This window comes from Carettochelys insculpta, chromosome 1, assembly GCF_033958435.1.
Source record: "Carettochelys insculpta isolate YL-2023 chromosome 1, ASM3395843v1, whole genome shotgun sequence".
Taxonomy (NCBI): domain Eukaryota; kingdom Metazoa; phylum Chordata; order Testudines; family Carettochelyidae; genus Carettochelys; species Carettochelys insculpta.
Window position 1 is genome coordinate 151,729,444 of NC_134137.1, and position 21,839 is coordinate 151,751,282.

The 21,839-nt window shown below is 42.0% G+C and overlaps 1 protein-coding gene across 4 annotated transcripts in view; it reads right to left on the minus strand.

Annotated features, from left to right (window-relative positions):
- SCML2 (Scm polycomb group protein like 2) overlaps nucleotides 1–21,839 on the minus strand; it is a 163,597-nt gene that overhangs the window by 66,712 nt on the left and 75,046 nt on the right. For 2 of the 4 annotated variants that reach the window (XM_074993795.1, XM_074993804.1), the window contains exons 5-7: nucleotides 17,431–17,665; nucleotides 6,183–6,271; nucleotides 4,149–4,392 (exon numbers count right to left, since the gene is read on the minus strand). In XM_074993795.1, the coding sequence (XP_074849896.1) occupies nucleotides 4,149–4,392; nucleotides 6,183–6,271; nucleotides 17,431–17,665 (568 nt within the window). Of the gene's footprint in view, nucleotides 1–4,148; nucleotides 4,393–5,952; nucleotides 6,108–6,182; nucleotides 6,272–17,430; nucleotides 17,666–21,839 lie in introns of those variants that run through there. The other 2 variants (XM_074993821.1, XM_074993812.1) reach the window with 2 other exon arrangements.

Below are 21,839 nucleotides of genomic sequence, written 5' to 3' on the forward strand. Positions count from 1 at the left end.
GACTATGCCCATCGGAGGCCAGCATAGCTTCGCGGCAGGACTCACACTTTTTGAATCCTGAAGAGGACATCGCGGTGAGTCTTTTGAGCTGTTAATAGGGTACTTAGCACTGTCTCTGTGCCTGTTCCCCTCTCACGGAACCCAGCCTGCCGTGGCAGGAGGCCTACTGGCCTTCACGTCCCCGCTTTGTCTCCACTCCTCCCTCTCTTTTACTAAAGCTTTCTACATATATTATTTTTATTATTATTATTATTTTTTTTTTTTTTTGCAAGAAAAGAAACCAACAATTTAACTACGCTGACTCTGGCCGCAGCCTGAGCGGATTCCGTCTGCAGCCAATGGCGGTTACCAAGGAACTGGCGGGGACCGGCGCGCGCTGGTGCATGCGCCGTCTGGCAGAAACTGCTGGAAAGTTTCCAATCTGCGGCGCCGGGGCGAGCCCGACACCTATCGTGGAGCACCCATGGGAACACTCGAGGAAGAACAGACCTTAGGCTGGCTTAATTTGGGTACTCAAGGGTGTGAATTTTCACAATCCTGACCAACTAAGTTAAACTGATATAATCTTCTAGTATAGATCAGGCCTCAAGGTAAAAAACTACCACTTCAGCCCTGCAGGAGGCAACAAAAATGACTAAAGGCGACAAGATGAAAAAATAATTAGATGATACATGTGACGATGCAGAAAAAGGAACACTTTTTGCAAGCATTTAAAAAATTAAGCTGCACAAACCTTGAAAATTCTTTCCCAATTCAAAAACTGGATATTGAAATACATAATATTTTAAAGGCACCATCACTCAAATGTGCCCAGATTCCAATGATGCAAAAGGGGAGAGGGCAGAACAAAGGAAAAACAGGAAATTTCTCCAACAGATATTTGAAAGTTAATAGCACATACATCAAATCATTAGGCTATAGCCTGCTCCAGAATTTTTCATCTGAGAAATAGCACATCGCATTCCTGTGGGTTTGGCTTCCAAAACAACAGGGGAAAAATAAAAAAAAACCAACAACTCCCTTTCTTACCAAATATACACAGCAGTAGCCAGTACCCCCAGATCATCACAGCTCAAATTAATTTAGTTCTGAGTTTCTTTTTGGCCACATTTTCAAAGGTTTTCTTTGATTCTAATTTCCTCTTTGGTCCACTATTCCAGGAAGAATTTAGGGCAGAACATAGAATATCATGTTTCTCTATAGAAGGTCTGAATATAGAAGAAAGATCTTAGAATCTAAGTCCTATGAACATTAGCTCAGTTTGCTTGCAGTTGCACCTTCAGATGACAGAAGTGCCAGAAAATCAAGATAACGTTCATACAAGAGATCAAACCAATTTTAATTACCCAAAATCCTATGCAACTTTAAGACATGAGTTTAGATTTATATCCAAGTCCTTGATATTTACCTTAAATGTCAAACATTCAGGGTCCGGGGGGGGGAGGGGGGGGGGCGACAGAGGACATGACACAATGACAGACCTTGTGATCTAAACTGCTGTTTGGACAACCAACAGAAAGGTAGTGGATGACATTCCTCTGTATGCTGTAAATTACAACTGGGATTTTCAAAGGAGCCTAAGAATTAAGCACCTAACTCCTCTAACTTTCAATGGAATTAGGTGCTTAACTCTTAGGGTACACAGTCACTACAGGAAAGATCCATGCTGCCATGGTTGATTTTCCGAAGTTCTATTTAGTGCCCCTATCTTTTATATACTTGACAAAAACACTTTTATTAAGAAGCCCAGTGCGACTAATAGTTGGGCAGGGGCAAGAGGTCTGTGCACATCTCCTTATACATTGAGAAAGAGGGCAAATACCATGAGATTAGTGTACAGATCTCTAAGGCATAAGGCCCAGCTCCCAGGATGGTTGTAAACTTGAGTGTTGGGAAAAGGTCTCTCACTGCTGCTAACAGGGTCTCTACTGCCCTGGTGGTGTGGCCCAGTCCCTGTGTTGAAGTAGGCTGAAGAGCTGGGCTCAGCTAAACTGGATTATCAGGTGCCCCGGCTGTCAGGAAAAGCAGGATCAGTGGTATCAGGTAACATTCCTGAGGGGTACGCAATTTCATGAAACTCAGCAAGACTAAGTGACTTGCCCAAAGAACTCTGTGGCATAGCAAGGAGTCTAAGGCTAGGTCCATAACCTTTCGTCCCTAATCCTGTTTCAGTCCAACAGGTTCTGTTATACAAAATTATCTGTGACAGCTCTTCCCAAGGCTCACGGGAATCTTTAGTGGCTAACCTTACCTCTGGTTTTTCCATTGCTATCATTAAAAATTAAAAATCTTGTAAAGGAATAATAAATGTTTTCTTGTTTTCTACTAATTTTTCTACAGAAATGTGCTCTTCTTGTTTCTCACCCTCTTAAGACGACACCACAGTGAAACTGTTCATGATTAAAATAAGTTATTCAGTAACAGCAGAACAAAATTTAAAATGTGGTTCCCTGTTAAAAATAACTTCCTTTAGCATAGCTTAAAACTGACAGGAGTAAAATAATGCAATCCAAATTATCTGACAGCAAAACCTCAGATTTCAGATATCTTATAAGAGACCCCATAGTGTTTCAGACACATTAAATAAGTATATTCCTTTTTCATTTCACATACCTCAGCAAAGAAGGAAGTGGGCATATAATGAAAGAGCAATTAGCTAAGAGGCTCTCTATTAGATAGCTAGGCAGCAAAGTATTTGCAAGATCCTAATATACAACTTCAAAAACAGGAATTTTACTATTCAAAGCAAATGCTCTTGGTAAGCGTGGAGTCTGAATCTCTTGGAAACAATAAAGCAGCTTCAGTTGCATTTCCTACTTCAAAACAGTTTGCTGCTGTTCTTCAGAGCACAATTCTATAACCTCAATATAAGGTGTTGATGCAAAGTTGAATATAGATTCCTATGAAATTCAATTAATACAGCTACCAACATTACAAGTGAAAGTTACAGATGAAGTCCAATATTCTACAAAAAGTTCATAGAGAACTGAACATAGTCTCTCACTGAAGGAGAATCTGAGGTAACTGCAAAAAGAATGAACAGGCATCTGCTTAGATTTGGTCTTTAACCATTATCAGAATTAGACTGAGGAATGATAAAAAACCAATAATGGAATATAAATGTTGATCAAGGGCTACGTCCACACTAGCCCCACACTTCGAAATGGCCACGCAAATGGCCATTTCGAAGTTTACTAATGAAGCGCTGAAATACATATTCAGCGCTTCATTAGCATGTGGGCGGCCGCGGCACTTCGAAACTGATGCGCCTCGCTGCCGCGCGGCTCGTCCCGACGGGGCTCCTTTTCGAAAGGACCCCGCCTATTCCCATCATGGGAATAAGGGGACTTCGAAGTAGGCGGGGTCCTTTCGAAAAGGAGCCCCGTCGGGATGAGCCGCGCGGCGGTGAGGCGCATCAATTTTGAAGTGCCGCTGCTGCCCACATGCTAATGAAGCGCTGAATATGTATTTCAGCGCTTCATTAGTACACTTCGAAATGGCCATTTGCGTGGCCATTTCGAAGTTTGGGGCTAGTGTAGACACGGCCAAGAAGAGTTTCCAGAGCTACTATGTGCACAAATAGTAAATGAGCCAGAGTAGTTTCTCAACAGTGAAGGGAATGCATGTTAAGACTTTGTCAAGGTCATTTTTAGTAAAAGTCATGGACAGGTCGCAGGCAATAAAAATTCACTAGAGCAATGACACATTTAGCAATGTTTTATTAAACAAGCAGGGGTTGGAGGAGCAAAGACATCTGGTGCCCTGCTGGGGGTGGAGGGGAGGAAGGAGAGAAGAGACTGTTCAGCAAGGGGAGAACACAGGAGCACAGTGCCATCCCTGGGAGGAGGGAGGGAGACAGTCCTGGTCACTGAAATGTATGGGCTGCACAGTGCCATCCCTGGGAGGCGAACAAGGAGACAGCCCTGACCACTGAAGTGTATGGGTTGCACAGTGCCATCCCTGGCCATCTGAGGCCAAAGTAGTATGGAGATCCAATGGAATCATGAAATCCATGACTAAATCATGTCCTCATGAAAATGTGTCACTATTTCATCAGTATCAGCTGTTTGCATAAGAAAATCCTAAAATCTGCTTGACACCAACAATATTTGGGAAGACAGATTATCAGTAATAATGTTTAGTCTTACCACTGTTGCCTGGGGGCTGTAGTGCATCTCCTGTCAAGTCACACCATCCAACTGGGAAGATATCTCGAGAATCATATTTGCACCAATAGTCAAATGCTCCCCTCCAGCCATCAAACGTAACGAAAACTTCATCTCCTCTAACATCTCCAATGGTTGCTGGACAAATTAAATAAGGGTTCTTTTTGTCCACTGCTTCAAGTTTCATTCCAACTTTAAAATAGTTTGAAGAAGGTTTTGGTGGTTCCTGTCAAAATAAAAGTGGCAGAGCGTTAATGTTTCCATGAACTCTAGAAAGACAGCTACTTTTCTCTGACGTTCTAATGTCTCATACTGACTAACCCACAGAAGTTCTACAATACACATTTAATAAATGACACAAGTTTGCTTAAAATTTTCTGTACTAATTAGTCTCAGTTCTACTCCTACTAGAGCAAACTCTTCCTTATCCAGCAGTGCCAAGACTGGAGAGTTGCCAGATAATTCAAATACGCTGGATAACAGAGAGGTATCCCTAGCAATGCATAAAACTAAAGAAAAACAAGATGAGATATGAAGAAAAATTAAACTGTATGCAGAGTACTATTTACCGACAGTAGCATTGTACATTGTAAACTTATCCTGTATTTGCTGTATTCATTTGTATTTACTCTCACTATACTGTACTTATGGAACATATAACTAAAATTTACTTATTATTAAAATGCCAGTTATTTGAGAATTCTGGATGACAGAATGCCAGATGTGAAAGAGTTTACTATAATGTGACTGGAAGCATGGTTATGCCATGTCTATTTAAGCAGTAGGCCGAGTAAATCTAATGTGTTCTACACGAACAGTGGGATAGTAAACACTAAGCACAAATGGCACAGTTTATGAAGTCTAACAAGGGAGAGGACAGGATCAGAAAAATACATTTCTATCAGGGACTAGATGTGTCTGCAGATTTATAATGGACTTGCTCCTCTTCGTTACTTACACAAATGCACATACAAGTCACTAACATCTGAAGGCCGGGTCTACATTACCAAAGAAATTGGACTTAAATACATAACTCTAGGAACAAGAATTGTGTATCTAAAGTCAACTACCTTAAGTCAAATTTCCAGCATGGCCTCACTGCAGGAGGCTGATAGAAGAAACTTTTTTGATCATTTCCCTTACTCCTTGCGACAGCAAATAGTACCAGAGTTAATGGTAGCGCTCTCAGTGTTTGATTTGGCACATCCCTTCCAGATGTGCTAAATCAAACCCTGGAAGATCGACCTTGGAGTGTTAATCTTTTGGTACCAGTGCCAACAATGTACCCCGCCAGTCTCAGCAGAAAGCCCAATGTAGATTTTACTAAAATAAATTCACACTAAGTCATTATCAGTATAAAAAGAAATCACTGAACTTCAATTTTTATCAAGTTCACAAGAATGGTAAAAGGACAAATGAAATCAAAAGATCAACTGAATCATACTTGCATCCCTACGTATTTTTCCATAAAAACATTTTACACGTTTTTCTTAAGCTCAACCCACTTTCATTCGGTATAAAGGCCTTACTTTCTAAAACTGATAGCATTTTTATTACTTTTTCAGCTAAGTTCCCACTACATTCATAACAGTTCAACTGTCAAGTATGCCTCCAATAAAAAACATTCAGCCCACATATTCCCTCAACTCTCATTCTCCCCTTCCAGTTTTAGCTAAACACATATATGGGTATGTCATGAACATGATACTGTCAAAAAATGAAAGATGCATGATATCTTAAACCCGTGAGTCAAAACCAAACAATTTTTTTTCTAAATACAGCATACCTTAAAGATCCAAACACAGGAAAAGAGATGCCCATCCATTTGGACTAGAAGATGATCATTTCCTGTCCAGTTTTGTGGCTTGCCAATCCACTTCAAAGTTAATTTTAAACAACATTCTTGCCTTTCCATGCTGAAGAGAACAGTACAATATCCTGGCATCCTCAATAAAAAACGTAATCACGGACCAGTTGGAGGAAGCTTGTTTACTAGGAGGAGCCCTTTCTTCTTACCTTCTTAAAGAATGCTGCAGGTGCCATTTCAGCTCCATTTAGTGTTCGTAACAGAAACATTGGCCAAGATGATGCATTCATCTGGAAACCTAATCAACATACATAGATTAGTTGTGTAAAACAATCCTAGACTCATATTTATAAAGCATGAATCTACAGGAAGAACAAGGATGCAATGCTTATCTGACTAGTGTCTAAAATCTTTGGTTTGGTCTCAGCTAGAAATAAAAGTGGTGAAGAAACGTGAATGCAGCTATTTAGTGCAGTAGGCATGTTGTATAGTGTATTTCATTCCAGGAGCGATCTGCTTGTAAAATCATTTTTCATACTTAATATATTAAATGTGACTAGAGACATGAAAGATCTGTACTGCAGATTAAAACACTTCATATATTCCCTGGTCCCAAAAAATATTCGCTGCATAGTATTCAGTTATATTTACTAGACCAGTTTTCGCTAATTCTCAAATGGCATCCTCTGCTCTAGTATCTCTGTCATCTAGCTTATTCTATTGGACATGTTTTCTCTACCCTTGAGGCTTTCACCAGACTCCTTTACAAAAAGAAAAAGTTCAAGCAAATTTCAGTGAAACAATACATCCTGTGGTTACAAAGACAAGAACACAAAACAAAACGGTAGAAACAAATATCTTTTTAAAGTGCATGCATCACACTGCAACTGCATAAAGTAGAGTAAGTTTCCAATGGCAATATTCTTCATTTAAAAAAAAAGTGAATACAATGCACAAAGAATTAATATAACCCAAACCTGCTTTTATTACCAATGTATTATCAAAACAATTGTTTGGTTAAAATACTCTTCATTCCATAGCGCTCTGCCTCAGAGCTAAATATCTACTAGTAACAGAAGAGAGCTGCTTGTAATTCTCTTTGCTTAAGACGCTCCCTCCAGGCTATATTTGAAGCTGATTTAAATAGACAGTGGATATTTTGGGACAGAACTTTAGCAGGTGAAAGTCTGTTGTAGTTATGTCCAAAAAAACCTAACACAACAAAACTGGAACTCCATAGGAAACATCTCTCTAAAAGTCTAATGCAAATTCAACTAAAATCTTTGTCTAGTCCTGAAGTGTTGCCTTACTACACAAGTATCATTAAAAAATTATGGCAGATAATCAAATGTCAGATAAAATTTTCCCTACTTACTATTTAAAACTTAATTCCTGTTCCACATAAATGCTCCTTGACACAGTAACCCTTAAGTCATACTTAAATGAGCAGACAGTCACCAAAGTTGTTTAAAGTCAACAACTCAAACTGCATTTTAAAACTGCATACAAGTGATCTTACACACGTGAGAAATCATCATGTTTAAATATTCACAACCAAGAAACTACTCAGCTGATTTTCAAACATGCCCTGCTTTTCAAGCCTTAACACAATTTACAAAATATGCCATTTTGGAAATTTCTACATTCAGCTTTTGAATTAGCTGACTACAGCATTCCCCTCTGGATGACATGTGTAAGTGAGGGGGGTGGAAGTTTGCTACTGAGTGGAAGTTTCCTGGCTTTGACACTGTCCTGGTGAAATGGGCTAGAGAAAGCATCTGAAGTCCCCTGCTACCACTTCCTCTTTTGTCCTTGAGGACTCCTCTTCCACTCTCCTTTGTGACAGAGTACTCGTAACCCCAATGAGACTGGACCCAGGATTTCTGAGGGCCTCAACCCCCATCTGGTTTTGATCACTAAGGGCAGGGGTAGGATGTCCCCATTCCAAAGTCCTCTCCTCACATTAGTGGGTCCATTATCCACTAATCATTGCATACAAGTCAAAGCAAATACAATTTATTAAACAATCAATTTTAAAAAGAATGAGGAAAAATGGGAAAAGTTAAAGGAAAACCATCATCCCACGCTGTGGCAGGGGACACCACAGTTTCTCTGGAACATAAGGGCAGTTCACAGTCTATTCCTCACAGGTCCCAGATCTCCTCCTCAGGCCCTGCCTTTGCTGAAGGAATGCTGTTATTTGGACACTTGCTCTGGCAGAGGCCACATGCCTTCAGGCTCTGCAAGGTGGGACCCTTCTCCCCAGTGTCAGCCCCCACAGCAGGGATACACTGCCCCTCCAAGCCTGACCTACAAGACCTTTTGGCTAGGCCTCTGTCTAAAGCCCCCAGTCGCTCTCCTGATCTCCTGCAGCCCAGCTCAACCCTCTGCCTCCAGCTCTGGGGTGGCTTCTCTGGCCCCTCGGGGCTCTGTGTCTGCAGCTCTCCTCCCAGCATGGATTTGCTCTCTACACTGTTTCCCTGGATCTGCAGCTGCAGCCCTCCTCCTTGCATGGATCTGCTTTCTGTGCTATTACTCTGGCTGGCACAACTCTGCTCCCAGCTCTCTCCTTACCTCAGCCCCACTCTCTGTCTAACGCAAGCACGTGCAGCTCGCACAGCGCATGGGACCATCCCCTCCCCACAGCTTCTTGACTCTCTCATTAACCCGCCCATCCCATAAATCAGGCTGACGGGAGAGCACTGGCCTCTCCCCATCATTCCTGGTGCTCGTCAGTCTCAGGGGCCTGATTTCTCACTCACCTTTCTCCTTCCTTTTGGTACTGAGACTAACCAACTAACAGCCTCCACTGTGTTTTAGTAAAGGGCCAGCAGTGCCCTTGCACATAGAGTGACAATATACATGCTAATAACAAGAAGGATGACACTCCTCAGTTAAGTATATCAACTGATTTCACCTCAGCTTTCCTAAAAAAAACAATCACTTCTAATCAGAGCTTGGAAAACATTATCCCCAAAGGAATTTGTTTGAAATCAAAAGCACTAAAAATATAAACGAACCAAATATAGTTACAAATGGAAGTTGGAATTGGAAACCTTAACCATGGCAGTGAACACTCCTGGGTCCCTGCTGTAATATGTGTTGCTACAACATGTTTAGAGCTCAGGTGAGGGGGGACAGCTGTAACTCATTTGTTAGTGAGAAATCAAATGTTGGGACCAGAAGGTTCCATCCACTTGGGAAAATCAGTTGTGTAAGTATCTAGCAGGAGGCAATTACACACCCAATTAACTCCCAGCTTCACCCAGAAAAAGGATGCTGAAAAAGTGCCAATCAGGCTTTTTCAAAAATGTATCTATCTATGGCAGGATGTTTGACTGCTGGAACCTAACTATCACAAGAGAATCAAGGAGTGGGACAATATGTGACTATTTCTTTTCTGAAGAGACTATGCCACAAAATGGCTACCAATCATTACGACAGGAGCCAAATTTGCACTGCTAGATAGTACAGGACCATTGCCTTACCTAATAAGCAAATCAGAACACAAGGACACCGCAGGCTATAGACTGGTCCAGAGGTAGACAACCAAAATAGCAAGAAAAGCCATTTTTTCCAATTGGGTAACAAACGCAATAATTCAAGATCCACAGTGCATGTGAATGCAAGACAGTCCTTAATAAGTAACATCAAACCGAACTTTTTGTAACCGTTATTTTAAGAACAGCGCGCACACAACGATTTGTAATGTGATACGTGTTTACTGCAGGACATTGACAAACTCTTTACATATTCTATTCCCTCACACTTCACGTGTGTGTTTGTACCACTGTCTCCCTGACTTTCACTCCCAAAACTTCTCTCTCTTTGGAGGACACTGGGAGAGTCATCCAACATTTCAAGATCACATATTGTTTGCTATTTAGATATGAGTTGTTCATTTGGGTGCTTTTAAACATTCACCATTTATTGAAAATAATCAGGAGGGGGTTTATTTGCTTTGTAACTTTAGCATCAGGAGCCACCAAGTCCTTAAAAAGCTGCATGCAGCTCCAGAACCACAGGATGCAGACCCTGGACTAGTCTACACATACTTTGTGCCACAGTATTAGTTTAGGAACAGAAAGAGTTGAAGTGGTCCATCCCACAAGAGTAAAATGCAGTTAGACAGTAAACCACTGATTTTATGGAACCCGATTAAGCAGACTTACAGAACAACAGATATCCATCAGCCGGACCTTGTTGCTCCCCAAGTCTGCTTAACTGGGGCCTGTAAAATCCCAAATCAAACCCTCCACCACCAAAAAAAGTCAGGCGACCTACCCAAGCCATTGGAGCTGCCACTAGTGAACCCTCCATGGCAGCCTTAACCACCGCTGCCGGAGCTGCCATGTGCTCCTCCCACCGGGGTGGGGGATGTACATGGGCAGATGGCACTCACGTACATACCTCGCCCCAGTGAGAGGCACATGTGGCAACTCTGGTGAGCTGGGGCTTTGTTTTGGGAGGGAGGAGGAGTCTGGGGGAACCTGGCATAGCGGGTGGGCAGTAAACCCTTGTATTTAACATACTTTAGGCTTTAACAAACCCCCTTCCCCCTATTAGTCCGTTAAATTGAGGGTTTGCAGTACTAATTATATGAAAGGGCTAACAACAGTGTAGCCTATTTCTATACCAACCAAGGTACTGTTATAGAGGTAATAATTGCATCTATATTGGGGGCTATACTGGTTTAATTATACCTGTTGCTCCATTTTGGGTCTTCCCCTAACAAGCAAAATCTGGAAGTTTCTCTGTACAATGCAGTGGCATATTAATAGTACTTTACATTTCTCCATTCTATTAGCTCTCAAGACCATTAACTGACCCTTACAACATAACGTGATTTGGTAGCTGCGGACCAGCAGTAGTGGAAACCCAGTTTGTACTTGATATAAGATCAGTCTGTCCATAAGTTCACTGATACCATTAGTACCTGCATTTTCCCTACACGTCGGAGGGCTTGTGAACTACAATACTGTCATGAATACATACCCTATCTGTCTCTTCTACAGGAACACAACTACTGTCCTCAGCAGACTACTAATGCACAAACATCCAGATGGCTATTGATTAACTCTGGATTTCCTGTACTGAGTATTTCACTGTTGAATTAACCATAGGCTTCTCCGGTCTAGATTATAAACAAACAGGTAGGAAAAGATAGTCCCATTTTCTATATCCTTAACTTCAGCTAACACTTCAAAGACCCAAGCACTTATTTATCCACCTGCCAATGTTACAGTAGCAGGAAAAAACCTCTCTCAACATATCCATCCAATAATCAAAACTCCATATATGAAGCTTTTCCCCAAAAAATGTATGTGAAGATACTGGAATGCACAAAGCCCTGTAAGTCCAGAGTTAAATTTACCAGGATTTGGGGGATGGGGCAAAGAAGAAAGGAATTGTCAATTAAAAGTCAAGAAATCCTCAACCAAAAGCATAAAAATATCATGATCACCAAATGAGTCAAACAGGAGAACTGAAAAAATATGGATTTAAATAATATATTTGAAAATAAACATATAAAGGTTGAACCTCAATAGTCCAGCACCCTTGGGACATGACTGGTGCTGAACCAGAGAATTTTCCAAACCACTGGAGGTCAATATTGTCTAGCAGCATTACCAACACTTCCACTGCTTACTAGGCTCTTAGAAAACATTTAGGAGCAAGTTACAGCTAAATAACAGCACAGAACACTGAGAGCCAGGACTGGCGACTGTAAACAAACTTTATGGGACCACAGGAAACTTGACCACACCCATTGTAAGTAAACATTTGGCTAACTAAAATCATGCCAGATCATGGATGTTGCCAACCCTGAGACAGAGACTAGAGAGGTTCAACCTGTACTGGAGTTGCCATTTAAATGGATAATATTTATGGTAGTTACTGGAATTTTTGTTCCTTTTCTGTAATGCATGCATACTAGAAACAGACAAAAAATATTGTGTGGATAACTATTGGTAAACTCTGATCACTATACAGTAGTTGCTTAGATGTATTCTCAAGTATGATTACTTTGAGTGAGAATGTTCTATTTCTTTTTATTTTGACCAAAGTAGTACTAATATTCCATTCATTATACTCATGGAATACACGTGAGCATGGTATTAAAGGTTTTAAAAGCATAAATCTGAGATAGTGGAATTACCTATGAATAAAGTCTGTATTGACTTATGAAGGTTACTCCTAACTACATATAAACATTTGTACCATACCGTCAGATGTGGCCATATTTAACTAGAATAAGGGTTTTAGGAGGTATAATTCTTTAGGGGAAATTCTGCATTTGTGTTGTTGGGGAACTGGAAAGAAAATATTCTCTGGCCAATTAGTTTTATAAAATGGCAGATATTTAAATTGGCTTGGGGGTATGCAAAGTCAGAATATGGTTTCGTCCAACTATATTCAGTGGACAACCTTACAGCGTAAGGGTGGGGAATCCCCAGACTAGATCTGGGCCACACCTCGACTGGATCTGGGCTCTGGGCTCCCTCCCACCCCTGCATCCAGCCCACCGTGGGGGGTGGGGTGGGGAGCCCTGAGCCTCACAGGCCAGATCAGACGAGCCAGGGCTGGATCCGGCCCACAGGTGCTGCCTAGATAGGGCAGGAAGCAGCAGTGCCATAGTCTCTGCTGATGCCCGTGCCACAGTCACTCCTGCTCCCTTCCTCCAGCTGCCTAAAGCAGCTTTTCTCTCCACCTCTCCCAGGAACTGCCTCCACTGTCAGCCTGCCCCTGAACCCTCCCCACAACCCAGATCCCCCCCACACCCTCCCTGTTCTCGAACCCTCCCCCTCCCTCAGACCCCACACCTTCTCCTTGGCAGCCTCCTCCCGCACACTGAACCCTGAACCACCCCCCATTTTCAGTCTCATCCTGGACCCCCAGAAGAGTTAATCTGCCCTGGGGGAAGCACTGAACCTCAGTTCCCCCATTCCCACTTCTCTGCCCATGGTGCTGGAATATGTGGAGAGGGAGGTTTTGTGAGGGTTTTTCTTTCTTTTTTTTTTTTGCTTCTCAATTCTGTAAGCTCGACTGATTTTTCTGTAGGTCAGTGGCCCTTGACCTGAAAAAGGTTCCCCAACCCTCTTATAAAGTAAAATAATAACCACTCCACATTAAGTATCCTTCACCACAGCACACATGGTAAGCACACATGGCAATGCCATAGTAAAGTCAAAACCACAGTACAGAAAATGTTTACTTTAGAAAGTGCAGTTATGGTGTAAAACAGGATGAGTAAAAAAAATTTAAATCCCTTTTATTTATATTAAACAAGTTTTTTCTTTTAAAAAAGATACTTAGAATTCTATCTGCCGTTAGCAACCAATATTAAAGCCCAAAAATATAATCTATTAAAATCATTATGTTTAAATATAAAAAGTAACTATTAAGCAATACATAGCTGCTGTTGAGCTTTAAAGAAAGTCAAACCACTCAACTGCAAGAAGGTACTGATCACCTGGAACCAGATTCTGTTGAGTACTAAGCCAGTACTTGCTAGAAGTAGAGCAAGTATCTCTGCAATTCAGCCAGAAATAGACAAGACAGGTATTAGGTTTGGACTAAGTCAGAAAACCACTTCAGCCTTTGCGCCTCAGATGAGATCACCGCTGCAGACTCTCTCTTGTCCATGTGGTTGGCACATTAGTGGCTGTGTCTCCGCTTCTGCCAGCTGCCTTGATTTTGTTGAATAGCATGCACTGTCAAGTTGCAGCACACTTCATAACACATACAGCACTACAGGGGCAGCTGGCAGCAGAACTGGAGCATGTAGCTGTCACTGCTATGCCAACCCCATGAGCAGAAAGTAGCAGAGGCTCCAGGTTTGAAAGAAAACGTCAAGATGAGGCTGGAAAATGACAACACTCTTTGGCTCAGATCAGGTGGATTTGCATCTTGGCCTGAGCAGGCCTCTAATACAAAAAGAGTAACAGTGATTCCATTCTGATTCCAGCACCATCACCACCACCACTGTTAAGTGAGATCTGAATGCAAATCCTGGTGGCACCCTATGATTCACAAAGAGCACAGCTTCAAAGCAAGAGTGAGTGAGTCTTAAGGAAAAGTATTTTCCTCATAAATCTACAAGCAGCATTATTTGAAAACACTGTCGTCCTAAGTTTAGTATTTTTAAGTAAAGCCTAAGAAGGCTCTCATTTTTAAATTATGCCCTGAGTGATTTTATGTCACAAACACTTCAATAAAAATACAAGCCTAAGGCGGGGCTTATGCACAAGCAGTACAGACAATGAGCACACTTCGCTAGTGCTAAAAGAAACAGCTACTGCTACTAATCACCAGCCACAGCAGGTGAAAGGAACCACAGCTTCGCTCCCTTCAGAAGGCCAGGACTAACCTAAATGTGTTTAATGGGAAAAGATATATGAAACACTACAAAAACGATACCACTCCTCATGCAGACACAGCTCACGCTGTGATCAGTGTTCCCTCTAATTTTTTCCATTCATGGACAAAATAAATTTTGTTATGTACACTAAGGTACGTACAGATGTGCACCGCCAACAAAAAACACATGCTGCCCACAGTGGGTGCTCACGAATCATCCAGGTGGCATTTGAATCTCTCCTGAGTGGCTGCCCAAGTGCTCAACTTACAGGGAACCCTGATTGTGATGAAAGATTTCTGCCTCAGTTGCCCGAACAACCTCACTAAACTCTGAATTGAAGAGCTGCAGAAAAACTGCAGAATGGATGTAAATTTTGTTAAAAATGTAAAATTCTTAATCTGATGTACAAAGGGTTTTGGTAGTGTCAGAACTCTGACATGCTTAGAACAGTGATGAGTTTTAGAAATAAGGCTTAATTAACAGTTTAAATTAATTCAGTAATGACTATTATTGGGTGATGTAATACAGTGGGACATTCCACCACGCAAGCTTTTAAGAATTTATTGCATGTGATGTAATGGTAAATTCCAATTCCCATGGCAAACGGCGCCGCAAAACCTGACAGAAATCAATCGGGCTTCTGGAGAAGACGTAGCTAGGGCTCATCTAGGTTAGCCGGAAAACCCCACAGGAACGTATTGAGCCCACAAGAGTAAACATGGCTCAGTCATATGACACTCATGTGACTAAATGGTGACATCAGAGCTCTGCAGAAAGCTGACTGGCTGTAATAAGTTATGTAACGAGCTTGAACAGTATACAAGAGCCACAGCCAGCAGGCTAAAGCTCTGTAGAAATAGGAACCTGCAAGACAGCAGAACCCTGCTTAAACCCTTTAAGAAGACAGTTGCATTAGAGAAGCCACCTGGAAACCCCACGATGGAAGAACAGCCTGAATATCTGCCGAGGCAGCAGCAGTCTACACTAAGGCTTCAAGGTTGCCTTGATGGTGGTTATTCTGGGTGCCCCAACAGCAGGAGACTTCTACAGCAGCCAAACAGCAGTGCCCAGCAGGCTTCTGTATCTCCCACCAAAATAACAGATTTATCTCAACACAGCTATCACAATGTGATACAGCAATCCCACCGGCCATGGGCACTGACTTCCCCTGCAGTCAGGGGAGCGCTCAACCCCTACGCTGCCTCCTCCCCACGTCTCAAAGTCCCATCCCTAGTTTTCCTGCCCCCTGCCCCCACCCCCAGTCTCCTCCCCTGTGCACACATTGTCCCTGTTCCTCCTCCCTCCAGGAGCATTCCCGAATACCATCCATCAGCTGCTCACATAGCATCAGAACTGGGAATGCAGGAGCGGAGTAGGTCAGCAGGGCCACAACAGGGCAATAGATGTGGGTGGGTGGGGGAGGAGGGTTGGAAAGTTTGGTGCCAAATTATTTGCTTGTGGATGCTCCAGACCAGGAACACCCATGGAGCTAGCACCTATGTCACCAGGAGCTGCTGCTGCCAGCTCTTCCAAAACTCTCTCACAAGGACCAACTGAAATGAATGAGGAATTTTAAGGAAAGCTCTAAGTTATTTGCTTTTACTATCCTGAAGTATGTGGATTTCTAGTGTAAATAAAGCTGGATGTCTAAGGTACGAATGAGCTCTCTCTACCCATTTGGTACCTGTTGGCCCAGCATGTACTAAACGTCTAGATTTAAGTATTTAATATGGAATATTACACTGTTATGCATTTAATTTCTCTCTCTGTAAATGCCGTGCTTTTTTGCGCTGGTACTTGCCAGTACTGAGTAATCCATGGGATTGGGTAGTGGGGAGGTTGAGGAGCCTGCTGAGTACTGGCTCCTCTCTCTCTATTTTATTTTTTTAAACAAAAAGGCAGTTGGTAAACATAACAGATAACGTAATAACTAAAAAGTATGTAACGTTATAAAATAGGTATTGCTACAGAGCAGTGTCTCAAATTTGAGACCATGGAACACCAAAGAATAATAATTTTATGTAAAATACTTATGAAAATTTTCTTCAAAAATAATTGTCAGACAAAAAAAAATCCAGATGAAGTAATTTAATCAGGTACCACAGCAACGAAGTATTGCATCTACACTAGGGACTTTTGCGAGCACACCTATGCCAGTCAGAGATCACTCCCGTCCCTCTGCCAGCAAAATGCTCTGAATGTATGCCTAGCCTAATGCAGGCGCACAGGGTAGAGGTGGGAAAGTAATATGTATATCTGAGCATGCGGAAAGAATACCTAGGGGAAGATGACCTTCGGAAGAACAGTGGCAAGGGACTGCTGGCTTCTGCAGTTCATCAACAAAGAATATAACATGAAGTTATCAGTCTAAAACCAGGAAACACAACATTTTCCATCCAATTCTCTGACAAATAAATCTGCAATTACTATCACCACATACAGAGGAATAGGCATGTAAGTTGTACAGTAAACCCTTCTGTCTCCTCTCTCAACCAAGACCTAGCCTACGTTGAGAAAAGAGTGAACAGAGTTAAAGACAGAAGATGAACCCTTGGTTGAGTTGCCTGCTCTTAACATGGATAGGAAAGTAGAGGAGAAAAGGAAAAAAAGGAAAAAAAAACCAACAACAAAAACAAAGCTGTTACTCCTTGGATTTTTATAGGAAGAGGTATTTAAGACCTTGAAGTGGCAAGAACATAATTTAAATGAATTTCATTTTGCTTAGGAAAAAAAAGTAATCCTCTATACATTATGGGGTGAAGGAGGATAAATTAAGTAGATTAACATAATATTTATGGATAACCCAATAAGCAACCACTGAAAAAGCTATTGGGGGATTCTGGGAAAAGAGAAAAAAGTTGATAGAACTGCTCAAATTCTAATTTTTTAATCCATTCTTAGACACAGTAATACACAAAGTGGTATCCAGCTCTTTTACTATTTTTTACTTAAGATTTATCCTGCTGCTGCTAACAATTTGCTTGAACCATTATTTCAAGCACCACTTGCCAAGAAAACAAGATAATACTAACCACAGAAAAGCACGATCTTGTAGACCAAATATACTATGTTGTTAGTTCAGAAATGTTCCTTACCTAGAGGTGGCTGGAGCATTCCCCCTTTCTTTTCGCAGGTCCCAATTGGCTGTACGTCAGAGGAATCCACAAGTTTCCAAAAGTCATTTTTGTTGTCACTTCCATCAAGCCGCAACCTCAATCTGGCACCAGTGATTCCAATTACTGTAGCTATACACACTGAGGTAACATTACGTGGGTCATGGGCTTCTAGTTTCATACCAACTTTGAAATCATTGCTAGGTGGGATCCTAGACTACAGGAGGGGGATGATGGGAAAAAGAAAAAAAATATATATATAGTCTCCCAGCTTGAGAAAAAGTAGCAGCGCTATTTAGGTAGATAGATACAAGTGATGTTATCTTTATTTGCCAGTTATTAACACACAGTTCCCATTCAACGAGACACAAAATGCTTTTATGCTGATCTGTTTATGAACGCTGGTCAGTGAAAAATGTCTACATGAGTACAAATAAGTGGCTATCTTCAACTGCTTTTCAGCAACACATGAGCAGGATGCTCAGCTTCCACATACTGGAGACCTCAGACCCCAAAACCTCTCACCCCTCAAACTGCAAAATCTTCAGGTGTTGAAAGCCGTGAGTGTTTAACCAGCCCACTCGTTTCTGTTGGCTTAATAACTTTGGAATTCTTGTCTAGCATAACCAATCTCCTACCAGTTCATCTGCTGTTTTTCCCCTGCCATACTACAGGCTCAAAAGTGAGGAGCAAGTAGAAGCTCCTGGAAGTTAGGGGAGCAATTGGTAAAGAGTGGGTCACAGACAGGGGACATAGGCTGGTCTGTGTGGTGCCTGGAGACTGCTGGAGATCATGTAGTGCTAGAAAGCGTTTCCACTTTTTCCATCCATGTGCAGAATAAATTTTGTTACATGCCCCAAGGCATGTTAATACATGCGCCACAAGAGAAACGTGTTGCTGTCTGTGGGTACTCTGGTAATCAGCTGAGCAGCACCAGAATTTCTCTTGAGTGGCTGCCCAAGCACTCAGCTTACAGAGAACACTGGTGCTAGAAAGCTACGAGTGGGAGATCAGACAGCCCTTGCCTAAGCGTGCCATGGCACTACCAGACTCCACAAGAACACAATGACTATACTAATAATGGTGGAACATACCACAGTGATTACCTTCTGGAACAAGAACTACAATTCTAACAACAACAACAAGAAGTCCTGTGGTACCTTACAGACTAACAGGTATTTGGGAGCATAAGCTTTCGCAGGCAAAGACCTGCTTCATCTTGTTTTTTGAAAATACAGACTAACTCGGCTCCCCCCGACCCAATTCTACCAATGATGTTTCAAAAAGGCATTGTGAATTAAACATTTAAAAGGAAGCCACTTTTAAGAACTATGGCAGCAACACTTTAGAGCGGCGGTGTCCAACAGGAATTTAAGACTGCCATACTTGTGGTTGCGATCTTTCCATATTCGCCACATTAGTCACACTACCAGCCCCTACCCCTCTCCAAGAGCCAGGCACTCCCAGCCTCCACCTCTAAATTAATGCCCTCCTCCCTCCAGAACGAGGCATACCCAGTCCTGCTCACCCACCCACTCTGACTGAATGCCCTCCCTCAAAGCCAGGCATCTGCCGCCCCCATTTTAATTCAATACTGGCAACTCACCAGAATTGCCAGGGCCACCATGTGCTTTTTCCACCAAGTGGTGGGGCACATGCACGGAACTGGCGGATGGCACTCCACGCACACAACTCTCAGGAGGAGCCGCATTTAACGGCTCCAAGAGCCACGGGTTGGCCACCCCCACATTCACCATAAGGCAATGTCCTATTTGCTACATGTAGTGAGTGGCAAATGTACTGGATCCCTCAGCTTTAGAGAGTTGGTACTGCTTCTACATCAGCATGATGTATTCTCAGCTGTCAGAACAACAAGCACCAACAAGGATGAGACCAAGGCCAAGTCTACACTAGACGTTAAAGTCAACTGTAGATACGCAATTCTAGCTGCAGCAATTGCATAGCTAAAATTGACTAATCTACAATCGACTTACCTGGCCATCCTCAGAGAGAGGTTGACGGGAGAAACTCTTATCGAATTCCCTCAGGCTAGACAGATTTTGCACATCCCTACTAGGCACACAAAATCAAACTCCAGAAGATCATTCCTGACCAGTTGATCTTCCACACAGTGAAGACCTACCCCAAGAATACAAGAGGGAAACAACAATGAAAATTACAATAGGGTACAAGCTATCTACCTGATGTGGTGTTACAGCTGTAGCTACATTTAGGTTTATGGCATCAAGTAAGCTACATATAAAACAATAATGTAAGAAAGTTGTTATTTGCATTACAATAGCACCTAGAGCAGTGGTTCTCAACCTTTCCAGATTACTGTATGCCCTTCAAGAATCTGATTTGTCTTGAATATTTCCAAGTTTCACCTCCCTTCAAAAAGCGCTTACCTACAAAGTAAGACATAAAAATACAACCTTTACTGAAAGACTGATTAATTTCTCTTATATTTCTAAAATAAACTGGAATATAATTACAGTAGGGTCTCAACATTCGCAAACCTAAGGTTCATGAATTCACGTATTTGCAAGCAGCCATGAGCGGCCACTTCCCTGGTGCTCTGGGGCACGGAGCACCAGCAGCCGCCACTTCCCCATGCTCTAGGGCAGAGAGAGAGAGTGCGTGTGTGAGAGCGAGTGAGCCCGCTTCCCAGGGTTCTGGGCGGCCACCACTTCACCAGGCAGGGAGCGCCGGCAAGCCACTACTTTCCCAGAGCCCAGGGCAGGGAACACCAGCAGCCGTGTCTTCCCCAGGGCTCCAAGCCCCCTGTGTTCACGAAATTCAACGTTTGTGAGGGTTCTCAACACGGAACCCTCACAAATGTTGAGACCCAACTGTATTGCACTTATATTTCAGTATACAGTATATAAAGCAGCATAAATAAGTCATCTATTAAATTTTGGTTTGTACTATCAAACAAAGTTTGTGACAATGTTGTGTACAATAACTTCTCAGAGCTGAATGAACACACACACACACCTCCCAATGGAGGCAAAGATGCTAGTGGCAACCTCGTTAGCACATACCAGTATTTAGACTTAAGACATCTATATCATCACTTCTTCCTTCTGGTAATTGGTTTTTGATGATAGCACAATGTTTAGCAGATGGTAACTTAGGAAGGAAAGGGGGAGAAGAAGGTTCTTTCAGACATTTCTGTATCAATAAGGCAGAAGAGGATTGATTCATGACAACCGCACAGCACTAAACAGGGGTTTTCTAACCTACCAGCTTTTCAGTGAAAGATCAGGTTCAATCAGATCCAAAACTGTGTGGGAGAAGGAATACCAAAGAACTTATGTTCTTCCCATACCCCACAAAATGTGTCCATTTAAAATACCCATTTAAAATAGACAGGAGTCAGTCAATGCTAGGAACTGTGCCTGTCCAGCTTGTCAGGAAAAGTGTGATGCCCCCTTTGCCTTTCTGAAATATTAAAACTACTGAAATCTTGGGCTCCTGTTGCTGTGAATGCAGATACACTGCATGAGACAGACCCCAGAATCAACAGCAGGAGCCCTGAAGGAGCCATCAGAGCTCTGCACAGCAACAAGACAAGAGAGATTCAGAGTGTAGAGGTCTAGCATCTGTCAATGTAGCATTTAGACAGCCGGCTGTCTGAAAGAGGAGCTCAGGCATATTAAATTTAAAGGGCAATTCAATGTCAGGATATTGCTTGTCAAGCTGCTATTCTCCACAACGCTGAAATGCAATTTAAATTGAAAAGTTAGTTCCTTAAAGGGAAATTAGTTTGTATTGTAATACTTGGGGGTGTTACATTAAAAAGATATCACACATAATATTTATTATTGGCATTATGGTAGCATATGAAGCCAACTGAGATCAGACCTCCACTGCAATATGTGTGGCACAAAGATGGTAAGAGACGGCCCCTGCCCCAAACAGCTTTCAATCTGAACAGAAAAGAAAGGACAAGAAAAGGATGCAGATTTCAGATAGTAAAATAATTTAAATAAAATAATTCTAAAATAATTTTAACCATTGAGTCTAGGGAGCATTAGCTTACGAAGATCTTTATCTTGACTTAAAATTTATTTTTATTGTTTTCTCACATTTGCAATTTGGAACTAAGCAGCTTATTGCCCTGTACATTAGGAAATTATTTGACCAGTCATTAGTGTATACTGCCAGACCCAGTTAAATCAAAGATAAGGCTGCGTGGTAGCATGTCATTCCCCTGCAGAACAATGAGCTGAGCAATACTGCAACTTTTAAAATGCAGGAAAGAGTTAAGCTTATCCATGCAACCATACCTGCACTCTCTCAGAAATGCACCAATATGTCCTATTAGCACACACACTTTTGTCAGCCCCACAGTTGCTGATATGTGCAAGTTTGTCACCATGTTTTGC